The 13,202-nt window shown below is 42.4% G+C and overlaps 1 protein-coding gene across 25 annotated transcripts in view; it reads left to right on the top strand.

The window, feature by feature from the left end:
- Positions 1-13,202, top strand: part of DST (dystonin) — a 520,430-nt gene that overhangs the window by 392,925 nt on the left and 114,303 nt on the right. For all 25 annotated transcript variants that reach the window (XM_027524344.1, XM_027524350.1, XM_027524347.1 and 22 more), the window contains 6 exons: positions 745-953; positions 2,357-2,674; positions 5,703-5,869; positions 8,329-8,485; positions 9,793-9,919; positions 12,561-12,623. In XM_027524344.1, the coding sequence (XP_027380145.1) occupies positions 745-953; positions 2,357-2,674; positions 5,703-5,869; positions 8,329-8,485; positions 9,793-9,919; positions 12,561-12,623 (1,041 nt within the window). The remainder of the gene's footprint in view (positions 1-744; positions 954-2,356; positions 2,675-5,702; positions 5,870-8,328; positions 8,486-9,792; positions 9,920-12,560; positions 12,624-13,202) is intronic.

Raw genomic sequence — 13,202 nt, forward strand, 5'->3', positions numbered from 1 at the left:
AAACTGATCTCATCTGATAGGTCAGCCTGTTTGTGTTTTTCCTTCCCTTTTTGTCTGCTATTAAATTTATCAGAGAAATTCAGTGTTAACCTTAGAAGTGTAATCTCAACCGCCTTCATTTAATGTGGATTTTCATTGTCTGTTTTCTATTAACATTTGCTTTTGCCACCTTCTATGTGTTTGAATCCTTTGCTTAGGATGCAAAGGATGACAGAACCTAAATGTCTATGTGTGTGTATGAGAGACAGCAAGAGAGACAGAGATTGAAATACTTTTTATGTGTAAAGGTGAATTCTGAATAAATCCTTGGAAGTGTGTTTTCCCTTGGAATTGGCTCTGTGCAGCTGTCGCCTCCCCCCCCACGTAGTTATGAAGTGTGGCTAATATGAAATGTCACATTGAGAAACCACCATGTACTCCAAAGATTGGCTATCTGGAACTCGTTCATTTCTCTGGGACAGTTCAAATGTTTATACATCCCCAAATCTCTTTTCCAATCCAGATGATGTACACACGTATACACTAGTCAAAAATCCCCGGCTTTTTATTTTCCACTGGGATCTTTGCTTTCTGTTTTCAGGTTTTGGTGGTGCTCTGATGGTGCAAATATGAATTTGCCACTTAAATCTTTTCTTCTTCTTCCAGTTCTAGTGTGGGAATTTTGTGAATCTCCTTAGCATATTCTGGAAAGGAATGGGGCAGAGAGCTCTTAGTGGTTGACGTTCCCTGATTCTTTTGGACTAGATGACATTGTCGGGAGGTACGATGACCTGTCTGCGTCTGTGAGTGAGCGGAACGAGAAGCTGCAGATGACGCTGACCCGCTCGCTGAGCGTGCAAGACGGCCTGGACGAGATGCTGCTCTGGATGGAGGGGGTGGAGCGCTGCCTGCAGGAGCCGTGCCAGCTGCCCTTGAGTTCCACCGCTCTGCAGGATGTCATCAGTAAAAGCATCGTAAGTGACTTCAAACAAGTAGACCACTATTCAGTGGGGGAAAAACAGTATCTCAGGTTATTTAAAAAGTGTGGATGCTTTCATGCTCTGCCCGTCTCAAAGCATTTCACTCATCCTCACTACACATTTTCATCCCTAAAATTCATATATCCTGGATTTTCCCATGTGCAGACATAAAATCTATATATAAAGTGTTACTGTAACATTATCTGCTCTTTTATATATCCTCCTCAACATACAGTCTTGAGTTGTAAGCCTCATTCTAGATGGCAGAAAGCACAACCCTCTAATTTTCTTTAGGGAAAAACAGACTTATTTTTCCTGGGAACTTGAACCTGTGTACTGTTGGGTTCTCTGGCTAAAATAGCACTTGATATTGGGTATATTCAAAATAATTGTAGGAAAGTTACTAAGCGGGTAGATCTTAAAAGTTTTTATCACAAGAAAAAAAATTGTAACTAGGTGTGGTGATGGACGTTACCTAGACTTATTGTAGTGATCATTTAGCAATATTTCCAACTATCGAATGTTCATGTTATATGCGCATGTGAACTCAGTTGCTCAGTCCTATCTGACTCTTTGAGACCCATTTAATTGGAGCCCGCCAGGCTTCTCTGTTTGTGGGAGTTTTCAGGCAAGAATACTGGGTTGCCATTTCCTTCTCCAGGGGATCTTCCTGACCTAGCGATTGAACCCACATCTCCTGTGACTCCTGCACTGCAGGCGGATTCTTTACCTGCTGGGGCATCGGGGGAGCCCCATTATGTTGTCCAGCTGAAACTGACTTACTGTTTAACATTATTGTAACATAATGTTATATATGTCAGTTATATCTCAGTTAAAAATTATATTGAAAAAAGTGTAATGAGCTCCAAAGATGGGTAGATTTAAGATGAATTTAAGGCATAAAGAGATGTTTCCTGAGTACAGCAGCGTGCAAAGTAGTGCCTGCACAGTCACGTGTGCGAAGGAGCAGAGAGGGGCTGCTTGTACCTTTCCTGAGCGTCGCTCATGGCAGACGGCGTCTCACACGCTGGGCCCTGTTTGTTCGCCCGGCTTCAGCCCGCTGCCCAGGAGTTAATCAGATCAGTCTTGTCTGGCCTTCAGAAACCCAGCAGCGTGGCTAATCCCTGGGCTGCAGGAGATCCTGGGGTCGCAGAGTGGCAGCCACCTGCCGCGTCTCCAGGGCAGCCGGCCAGCTGTCTGCAGGCTCCGTGGTTGGCCGGGCGGGGGCGGGGGGTGGGGTGGGCTGGGGCTGGGGGACCCCGTCAGCTGGTCGGTCACTCCCGTTAGCTTCCTTAGTCACAGGTGGCTCAAGCTTCTGTTGTTGTGAATAGTAATCTTTACAAGTCTGTGACGTTATTTGTAAACATATTGGGCACATGGTCTTTGGTCCATTTCAGATGCTGGAGCAGGACATTGCAGGGCGGCAGAGCAGCATAAACGCCATGAATGAGAAAGTGAAGCGGTTCACAGAAACCACCGACCCATCCACCGCATCCTCGCTACAGGCCCGGATGAAGGACTTAGCCTTCCGGTTTTCAGAAGCAAGTCACAAACACAAGGAAAAACTTGCCCAGGTGGAGAAGCTCAAAACCAAAGTGGAGCGGTTTGAGAACCTCTCAGAGAAGCTCCACACGTTCTTAGAAGCCAAAACCCAGGCTCTCACTGAGGCAGATGTACCTGGGAAGGATGTTACTGAGCTGTCTCAGTTTATGCAGGTATGTCTTCCTTGGAACTCACAAGGCTGATCAAGTGTATCAGCAGCCAAGACAAGCGCATACATTTACGGGCAGAATTGCGATTAACAGGCATCATTTAAATTGCTGATGGATTGGAAAAGATCCGTGCTTTTCTCCTTTAAAAACTTCAGAGCCCGTCTCCTCCTTGAGGCCTCTGCTCATTGCCCAGAAGTGAACCCCATCTCTCATTTTCTGTATATCATAGATACCATGCATATCCTGTTCCAGAACTCAGAGTAGAACGTAGGGTGCACTTTTAAATTAAAGTTTACCGTGTTCTCTTTCAGACAGCCTGCCTGCATGTTGGTTTACACTTAGATCGTAGGCAGGATCGTTCTCTGACATTCTGAGTAGCGTCATTTGCGTCCATACCCACAACTTGGTGGAAAGCCCTTTGAAGATCTGGCAACATCCTATATATTGTTTTATTTTTCTTATTGAAGTCTAGTTCATTTACAGTGTTGTGTTAATTTCTGCTGTACAGCAAACTAAGTCAGTTTTATATGTGTGTGTGTGTTGTTGTTGTTCAGTCATCCAGTCAGATCTGTCTCTTTGCAACCCCATGACTACAGCACGCCAGACCTCCCTGTCCCTCACCATCTCCCAAAGTTTGCCCAAGTTCATGTCCATTGCATCGGTGATGCCGTCCAGCCATCTCATCCTCTGACACCCTCTTCTCCTTCTGCCCTCAGTCTTTCCCAGTATCAGGGACTTTTCCAGTGAGTCAGCTGTTTGCATCAGATGACCAAAACATGGGAGTTTCAACTTGAGCATCAGTCCTTCCAACAAGTGTTCAAGGTTGATCTCCCTTAAGATTGACTGATTTGATCTTGCAGCCCAAGGGACTCTCAGGAGTCTTCTCCAGCACCATAGTTCGAAGGCATCAGTTCTTTGGAGCTCTGACTTCTTTATGGTCCAGCTCTCACAATTGCACATGACCACTGGGAAGACCAAAGCCTTGACTATACAGACCTTTTTGGCAGAGTAATGTCTCTGCTTTCCAGCACACTCTCTAGGTTTGTCATAGCTTTCCTGCCAAAAAGCAAGCATTCTCTGATTTCATGGCTGCAGTCACCATCGTCAGTGATTTTAGAGCCCAGAAGAGAAAATCTGTCACTCTTTGCACTGTTTTTCCCCTCTATTTGCCATGAAGTGATGGGGCTGGATGCCATGATCTTTGTTTTTTGAATGTTGAGTTTTAAGGCAACTTTTTTGCTCTCCTCCTTCACCCTCATCAAGAGGTTCTTTAGTGCCTTTTCACTTTCCTCCTTTAGAGTGGTATCATCTGCGTATCTGAGGTTGTTGATGTTTCTCCTGCCTGTCTTGATTCCAGCTTGTAACGCATCTAGCCCAGCGTTTCTCCTGATGTGCTCAGCATATAAATTAAACAAACACAGTGACTATAGACAGCCTAGTTGCACTCCTTTCTTAATCTTGAACCAGCCAGCTGTTTCATACAGGGTTCTAACTGTTGCATCTTGACCTGAGTACAGATTTCTCAGGAGACAGGTCAGGTGGTCTGGTATTCCCATCTCTTGAAGAGCTTTCTACAGTTTATTATGATCCATACAATCAAATTCTTTGGCTTAATCAGTGAAACAGAAGTAGATGTTTTTCTGGAATTCCCTTGCTTTCTCTGTGATCCAGCAGATGTTGGCAATTTGATCTCTGGTCCCTCTTCCTTTTCTAAACCCAGCTTGGACATCTAGAAGTTCTTGGTTCACATAATGCTGAAACTTAGCATGCAAGATTTTAAGCATGATCTTACTAGCATGCGAGATGAGTGCAGTTGTCTGATGGTTAGCACATTCTTCAGTATTCTTGGGATGAGGATTGACCTTTTCCAGTCCTGTGGTCACTGCTGGGTCTTCCAGATTTTTGACATATTGAATGCAATACCTTGATGGCATCATCCTTCAGGGTTTTGAGCAGTTCTACTGGAATTCTGTTGCATCCACTAGCTTTGATAATAACAGTGCTTCCTAAGGCCCACATGGCTTCTTCACTTTTCAGAATGCCTGGCTCTCGGTGGCTGACCACACCATCGTGGTCATCCAGTTCATTTGGGTCTTTTTTACAGTTTTTCTGTGTGTTCTTTCCGTCTCTTCTTTATCTCTTCAGCGTCTGCTAGGTCTCTCCTCTTTATGTCCTTTATTGTGCATATCTTTGGATAAAATGATCCCTTGGTATCTCCGGTTCTCCTGAAGACTGCTGTTTTCTTCTAGTTTTATACACGGATCGTTGGAGAAGGCCCTCCCGTCTCTCTGTGCTGCTCTTTGGAAATCTGCGTTTAGTTGGATACACGCTTGCCTTTCTCCCTTGCTTTTCACTTCTCTTCTCCCTTTTGCTATTTGTGAGGCCTCCTCTGATAACCACTTTGCCTTTTTGCTTTTCTTTTTCTTTGGGATGGTTTTGTTTGCCCCTCCTGTACAATGTCACGGACCTCTGACCACAGTTCTTCAGGCACAGTGTTTACAAGTTCTGATCCCTCGAATCTGTTCTTTACCCCTGCTGCATATTCATAGGGGGTTTGATTTAAGTCATACCTGGCTGGCCTAGTGGTTTTCCCCTCTTTCTTTAGTTCAAGCCTGAAATTTGCTGTGAGAAGCTGTTGATCTGAGCCACAGTCAGCTCCAGGTCTTATTTTGCTGACTGTTTACAACTTCTGCATCTTTGGCTATTAAGAATGTAATCGATTTGATTTCAGTATTGTCCATTTGGTGATGTCCATGTGTAAAGTCATCTCTCATGTTGTTGAAAAAGGGTATTTGTGTATATATACGAATACGTATGTTCTTTTCCATATTCTTTTCCATCGTGGTTTGTCATCAGATACTGAGTGTAGTTCTCCATGCTGCACAGTAGGACCCTGTTTGTCCTCCTGCATCTAAGAGTCTGCCTCTGCTGATCTCAGACCCCCACCCCACCCCTCCCCAACCCCTCCCCTTTGACAGCCACTGGTCTGTTCTCTGTGTCTGCAGCAACATCTCATGTTGATATTTTGTAGGAATCAACATCTGAATTGCTAGAACGCAAGAAAGATCTGGAAGTTTTGCAGAACCTCTTGAAGGAGATCTCCAGCCATGGCTTGCCAGGGGATAAGGCTCTGGTATTTGAAAAAACAAATAATTTGTCAAAAAAATTCAAGGAAATGGAGGACACTGTCAAAGAAAAGTGAGCACCACTTAAGAAACTGAATTTCATTCCACTTGATACTAATTGAAATGCATGATTTTTATTTCTTTACACAGATAACCTGGAACACTTTTAGAAACTTGAGAATAAGCATAGGGCTACTTTATAAGTCCTTCTGTGTTGCTAAGTCTTTTGCTGTTAAAATGAAGTGTATTTTTGTTAAATTGTTTAGGAGGGAAAGTGAATTTTTCTTGCATGAAAGTAGAAGGCATTATGTGAGGAGCACGGTGGTGGTGGTGTTTTACTGAAAGTAGTCTGAACTTACTTTAGTCTAAAATCTTCAGCAAAAGCCTTGAAATAACCTTGAAAGATAGCCAGTGGCCATGGCTTTCTGGACTCAGTTCAGAAACTATGCATCAATCCAATATAGTTCTGGATGTCTTTTTTTAAAAAAGTAGTTTGGTTTTTAAGGAATTGTAGATCAGACATGCAGGATCACCCCACTCCAGTGCTCTTGCCTGGAAAATCCCATGGGCAGAGGAGCCTGGTAGGCTGCAGTCCATGGGGTCGCAAAGAGTTGGACATGACTGAGCGACTTCACTTTCACGTTTTACTTTCACACATTGGAGAAGGAAATGGCAACCCACTCCAGTGTTCTTGCCTGGAGAATCTCAGGGACGGGGCAGCCTGGTGGGCTACTGTCTGCGGGGTCGCAGACAGTTGGACACGACTGAAGCAACTTAGCAGCAGCAGCAGCAGCAGATCAGACATGATTCCATGAACAAACAAGATAAGATACAAAAGTGAACCTAAATTAAGGTAAAAAGCTGCACGGGGGTGAGCCTTGTGACTGAGCTTTGATTGAATATACTGTTGATCTCGTGCTAGTTTAAAATATATATCTGGTTTTGCCAGAATTCATATGGAAGCGCCCCCCCGCCGCCAAAGATAGAAAGTAACCATTTCTCTTTCAACTCTTTTTATTTCTTTAGAATTCTCTACCTGAAACTTCTGGGCGCTGTGGGAACTACTCACAGAGCTATCATTTCCATCCCGTTTAGTTCACATTTCACAGAAGAAGTAATCTTGGTTTCCCTGGGTAAATCTAGGTTGTTTTTTTCTGTCAAATGGACCCAATGGTAAAACCGCGTGGTCCTCAGTGATTAGTTTAGCAGCCGCGGACTCTCTGCCGATAATCCACACCCCTGCACGTGAGCACACACGATCCGCAAAGTATCCAGGAGCCGAATCCAGTTGCCAGACCTCTCCTCAGAGCTGTGCATGTGCCAGGCGGTACCCTCCGTCCCTGGTGCTGCGTGTCCAGGGAGGTCTGTGTACAGTTCACCGTGGAGCTTTCTGAGTACTGTGGGGGAGGCATCCATTAAAATTCAGCATCACTAGGTCTCACCTTGTGTTTTAGAAACTCAGTCCTGTCCTCTCTAAAGACCCAATATGTCATTCAGTTGCCAAGTCATGTCCAACTCTTCACGACCCCATGGACTGCAGCCTGCCAGGCTTCCCTGTTCCTCACTGTCTCCTGGCGTTTGTCCAAGTTCATGTCCATTGAAGACCAGTTTACCCATCCACTAAATTGACAGCAGAGGATGAGATGGCGGATGGCATCACCCACCCGATGGACATGAGTTTGAGTAAGCTCTGGAGTTGGTGATGGACAGGGAGGCCTGGCGGAGAAGGCAATGGCACCCCACTCCAGCACTCTTGCCTGGAAAATCCCATGGACAGAGGAGCCTGGTGGGCTGCAGTCCATGGGGCCGCTAAGAGTCAGACACGACTGAGCGACTTCACTTGCACTTTTCACTTTTCATGCATTGGAGAAGGAAATGGCAACCGACTCCAGTGTTTTGCCTGGAGAATCCCAGGGACAGGGGAGCCTGGTGGGCTGCCGTCTATGGGGTCACACAGAGTCGGACACGACTAAAGTGACTTAGCAGCAGCAGCAGCCGGGAGGCCTGGCGTGCTGCAGTCCATGGGGTCACAGAGTCGGACACGACTGAGTCAAGGAACTGAACTGAACTGGGCTGGACTGGACTGTAATGCAGCATAAACACCACTGGGTGGCGCTGTGCTTCCCTCACGTCGGTGGCTTGTTTCCCTTCTGGGTCTCAGCCTGCTGGCGTTTAGCACCGTATAAAGCAGACAGATCAAAGCACACTGACTGTAAATCATGTTAAAGATGTTTATATGGCCTTTAGAGTTTGTGTAGCACTGTAGAGAGCTGTTCCATATGGGTTACAGACATCATAACCGTTTTGTCTTGATCTGTGGACTCTACTGAAAACAGACAAGGACTTCACTGATTTCACTTGCCACCTACGAAATCTTTCCTCCTGTATCTGAGGGTTGGCATGTGCGTGGGCGAAGATTTTTTTTTCTTAATGTTAAATCTGATATAGGAGTAATAATTTGTTTATTAGTTATGAGTCCTTTGGGGTATCTCCCTTTGTGGCTTAAATTTGTCAATGGTGTTTGTGATCTAGAAAAGAAGCAGTATCTTCTTGTCAAGAACAGATGGGTGCCTTTCAAGTCCTGGTTAAATCATTAAAATCATGGATAAAAGAAACCACAGAAAGAGTTCCCGTTGTGCAGCCTTCTTTTGGTGCAGAAGATTTGCAGAAATCTTTGGAAGAAACCAAGGTGAATCACTGTCTGTGTTTGATACCAAGTTCTCGTTTGCTGGTGTCAGGAATGGCAGGTTTCCTTTTCATAGGAATAGGAATGGGAACGGAGGCTTCCTATTCATGTTAGATCTTCACGAATATACAGTGTATTTTGGTGAAACTTGTAAATCATGACATGAGTTTAACTGAACCTTTTAAAGGACACAGACTTGCAGTGAATTTGCTTTTTTAGAGAGACGTATAAGTGAGTTGCTAAGTGGTCCAAGTTGCTTTCGCCCCTATGTGTCTTAGTTTCAGTTATTTTTTATACTATTTCTCATCATGTTAATAAGAGATGCTTTTCTTCAGTTCTGCATTTCGCCCTAGTTTGAACATAATCACTCAAACCGGTATCTGAAGATAGAAGTTATTGTCGTCTGACTCAGGTCTAAAACTTAGGACCAGTTATGGCAAGATTTCTACTCCAAGTTTGTGGAGTCGTGTATTTTTTAAAATTCACTGAAGTTTTTACATTATTGTTTTTTGCTTTTGAGTGATATTTATCTAGTGCCCTTCTATGATTTCACTATTTTTACTTTTTTTGTGATAGTTTTAGATATGTATAATTTGAGTGGATATGCATGAGTATTTTGATTATTCATCATTTATATGCTTTATGTAAAAATACAGGTATTTCTACTTTGAATCTTATTTAACATATGCACGTTTATTGTTTTTCTTTTGTCCTTATATTTATTCCAACTGTTTATGTTTGAAGCTCACCATGTAGTCTAATTTTTCTTTTTAAAATTTTGTTGAGTTGCTTGAATCTCCTTTGTTATGTACTATTTAAAGTTAAAAAATGTATGTTATGTTTGCTGATTCCAGTGCTGGAAGAAAATAATAGGATGAGTTTTAGATATTAAAAAATTCATTGAAATTTTGATAATTAAAAATCGCTGTTAAGTAGAATTCTGAATTTACATTTTTAAGAACACTTTCTAGTACCTTTCTTCTTGTAGCTTGGCTGTCGCCTAGTACAGTCTGCAGACTTACAGTTGACAGTTACTTTGGAACTCAGGCAGCTGGGGCCGGCCCAGCTTCCACTGTGGCTGGGAGCAGAATTCAGGATGGTGCCAACCCCACTCCTCACTAGCAACAGTGTTAACAGTCACCTGGGCTGTTGGAACGAATAGAGATGCTGTTCTTCTCTTGCATCCACTCTCCCATAAGTCAGAAGCCACAATCGTCACTGTTTTAAGATATGTTTCAGATCCTGAATTATAATGTGTAACTTGGAAAAGATTACTAAGACTGAAAAATAATGTATTTTTATATCTCAAGAAATTACAAGAGAAGTGGAGCTTAAAAACACCAGAGATTCAGAAAGTCAGCGACAGTGGGAACTCACTATGTAACTTGATCAGCGCTGTCACCACCCCTGCGAAGGCCATAGCAGCAGTTAAGTCAGGTATGTGCGCTGTTTACATTTGTGGCAAAACCCCTAAGAATTGGGTCCACCCGTGTTTATTTCATGTGTTTATGTTATTTCTTTTAATTAATGCATAAAATAACCTCAGAAATACAAAGGGAAAGTGACAAGAAATATGACGTGTCTAAACACACTAAATGCTGCCACAGAAAAGTGTCTGTACTGTTCAAATTTCAGATCTCTTGGGTTTTACTACGATTTAAAATGTAGCCAAATTCATCTGTAAGAAGAAGGAGCATTATATTGGGAAAGGGGAAAGATTAGATTCCAGTTTGTTTGTTTTTACCTTCATTGATGGAAATGTAGCAATTCTATTTGAAACATTTGATAAAGAAATGCATCTGGTCTCCTGGGAAAAAAGGAAGTAAGGGGAGGAAACAGGTTTGCTTTTTTTTTTTTGTCAAGTGGACCTCTCAATTTATTCCCATCTGCTTTATTCTTTTATTCCCAAAGAAAACAGTCCTGTCTTAGGTTAGCCAGCATGTCTGAATCACAGTCTTGTCATGCTTCTCAACAGAAGGGGAGAGTCATATAAAAAGGGTTCTAAAATTTAAGTTGTAGATAGGGTTTTAAGTGCAAAACATATTTATATTGTTGTCACTATCAGGTTTGAAATAATCCAAGAGTAGACTGCAGGCAGATCTCGCATCTTTATCCTGAGAGTTTCTGAGGGTCCTCTGTGGTTTATCTGCTCTTTCCACCCCCGACTGTCCCCATTGTGAGGCTGGCGTTCAGCTGGGCCTCTCCCCACACTGTTCATTCTGCTCTATTAATCCCATTTCAGGCAATACTCACAGTGTATGTGTGTGATGATCGCTTCTTTCTCTCCTAATCAGATTTCCTGAAATGTCAAGGTTTTTTTTTTTTTTTTTTTTAAAGGGAAGGAATTCTGCGGTGTTTTATATTAGTTCTCCATGTCCTCTTTGTATTTGTAATAAGCAAAAAACATTTTTTTTCCCCTGCTCTTTAACAACTCCCAAGCATGGTAGGAATTAATCTTGAGTATCCACAGGGCATTTTCACTTCCATTTGAAATGCCATGGTGTGTGATTTTTGTTTTACGGGGATAACACTTAGATTAAGATTCAGATATGTAAGTGTTTTTGTTCAGGTTTGTTCTCGTGTGTTTAGTTGGGGGAAATGTGTTTTGGAGAGAGAGCCAAGGCGTACTCATATGAGAAAGTCTTAATTGATTTTTTAAAAAATATTTTGATTATAAAAAGATACCGATGCTAGATGTTTATAGAATTAAAGAGAAGTAATTACTACCACTCACCGAGCCGTTCCTATTTCTAGGCAGTAGGGTGCCTGTCTTTAATTCCCACTGGGCTTTCGTGAGCCAGGTCTTCCTCTCCCCAGCAGCAGGGAGGGCTGGCTGCATCTGTGCAGACTCACAGGGTCATCAGTGGGCTGGTTGAAGCTCAGGTGAGACGGACACCAGGGCCTAGGGCCCCAGCTCCTATGCCTCCTCTCCCTGTGCTGATTCAGTGTGGTTTCTTTTACTTCTGACTTTCCCTTCATGTCTTTTTACATTATTCCACCTCCAGTAAACCCACGAAAAGACTGTCACTGCAGCAGACAGTTTCGGTTCCTTACATTGAGGTGGATGTTCTTCTGTCCGTCAGGCATTTATGCTTCAAGCAACACACACTGTAACCAGCTTCTGTGCTTCGGTGACTGTATCATTAAAATAACTTCAGCATTAAAGCAATTATCACCCCAAAATTGTCTTTTCAGTTCAGTTGCTCAGTCGTGTCCGACTTTGCAACCCCATGAATCGCAGCACACCAGGCCTCCCTGTCCATCACCAACTCCCAGAGTTCACTCAAACTCACATCCATCGAGTCGGTGATACCATCCAGCCATCTCATCCTCTGTCGTCCCTTTCTCCTCCTGCCCCCAATCCCTCCCAGCATCAGAGTCTTTTCCAATGAGTCAGTTCTTGGCATGAGGTGGCCAGAGTACTGGAGTTTCAGCTTTAGCATCATTCCTTCCAAAGAACACCCAGGACTGATCTCCTTTAGAATGGACTGGTTGGATCTCCTTGCAGTCCAAGGGACTCTCAAGAGTCTTCTCCAACACCACAATTCAAAAGCATCAATCAAGTTGTCTTATAGATTAATAGTTAATGATTAATGTATCAGTAATCTAAAGTTTCTGAAACTCTGGAGTTTAAATTGATCGTGTTATGACTTTAGGAGTAAATTTTATACAGAAGAGAGGACATAGCTTGATCTTTTAAACCTTCATTTGATTTTGAAATTGAATCACTATTTTAAATTTTAAAATATAATAACATTTTAAAATAATTACTGTTTATGGGGTTTGTTTTAATGCCACCTGGGCTTCCCCTGGTGGCTCAGATGGTAAAGAATCTGCCTGCAATGGAGGAAAGTTTGATTCCTGGGTTGGGAAGATTCCCTGAAGAAGGGAATAGCAACCCATTCCAGTATTCTTGCCTGGAGAATCCCATGGACAGAGGAGCCTGACGGGCTACAGTCCATGGGGTTGCAAAGAGTCTGACACGACTGAGCAACTATTTTTTTTAATGCCACCTGCTATTAATACACATGTAATATGACAGAAGTCTATGATGACTTCAGTTTTAATATTTTTGCAGGTGGCGTAATATTAAATGGTGAAGGAACAGCCACAGATACTCAGGAAGTTTTGGCAAATAAAGGTAAATAGTAACTTTAAATGTTTCTTGATTAAATAACTTTTTTTTTTTTGAGAAAGAGAAAATCTTTTTAGGGACAAAAAGTAATTATATCAAAATTTCAAACTTTGAATTAAAATGACATAAAAATAATCATGTTCTCCATAAATAACATATTTATATAACATTCTGTGCAGTTTTGTTCATTTGAAGGTAAAATCTGGTCGTTTAGTTTGGCATTTCGTTTATATTTCCTTCTTTTGGGTTAATTTGAGGTAGTTTCTCACTGGGGATAACATTATTTGAGCTATTTTTTAATTTGATGCCTGAGGAATTAATATGTAACATTTCATGGTTTGGGTAGTTTATTCCATGTAAAATATCTACCTCATTTCACCGGTATTATGCAGTGTGCTTAATGTATTGGTCATGAAGTACCATTGTAAGATGAAAGTGACATTTTAGTTCTAAAAACTCTTTGACTTTATCATAGTAGACTTAATCTTGACCACATGTCAGGTTGGCCAAAATAGTTCGGTCGGGTTTTTCAGTAACGTCTTATGGAAGAACCCTAACAAACGATTGACCAACCTAATAGAAGGA

Source organism: Bos indicus x Bos taurus, chromosome 23 (assembly GCF_003369695.1).
Source record: "Bos indicus x Bos taurus breed Angus x Brahman F1 hybrid chromosome 23, Bos_hybrid_MaternalHap_v2.0, whole genome shotgun sequence".
NCBI classification, from domain to species: domain Eukaryota; kingdom Metazoa; phylum Chordata; class Mammalia; order Artiodactyla; family Bovidae; genus Bos; species Bos indicus x Bos taurus.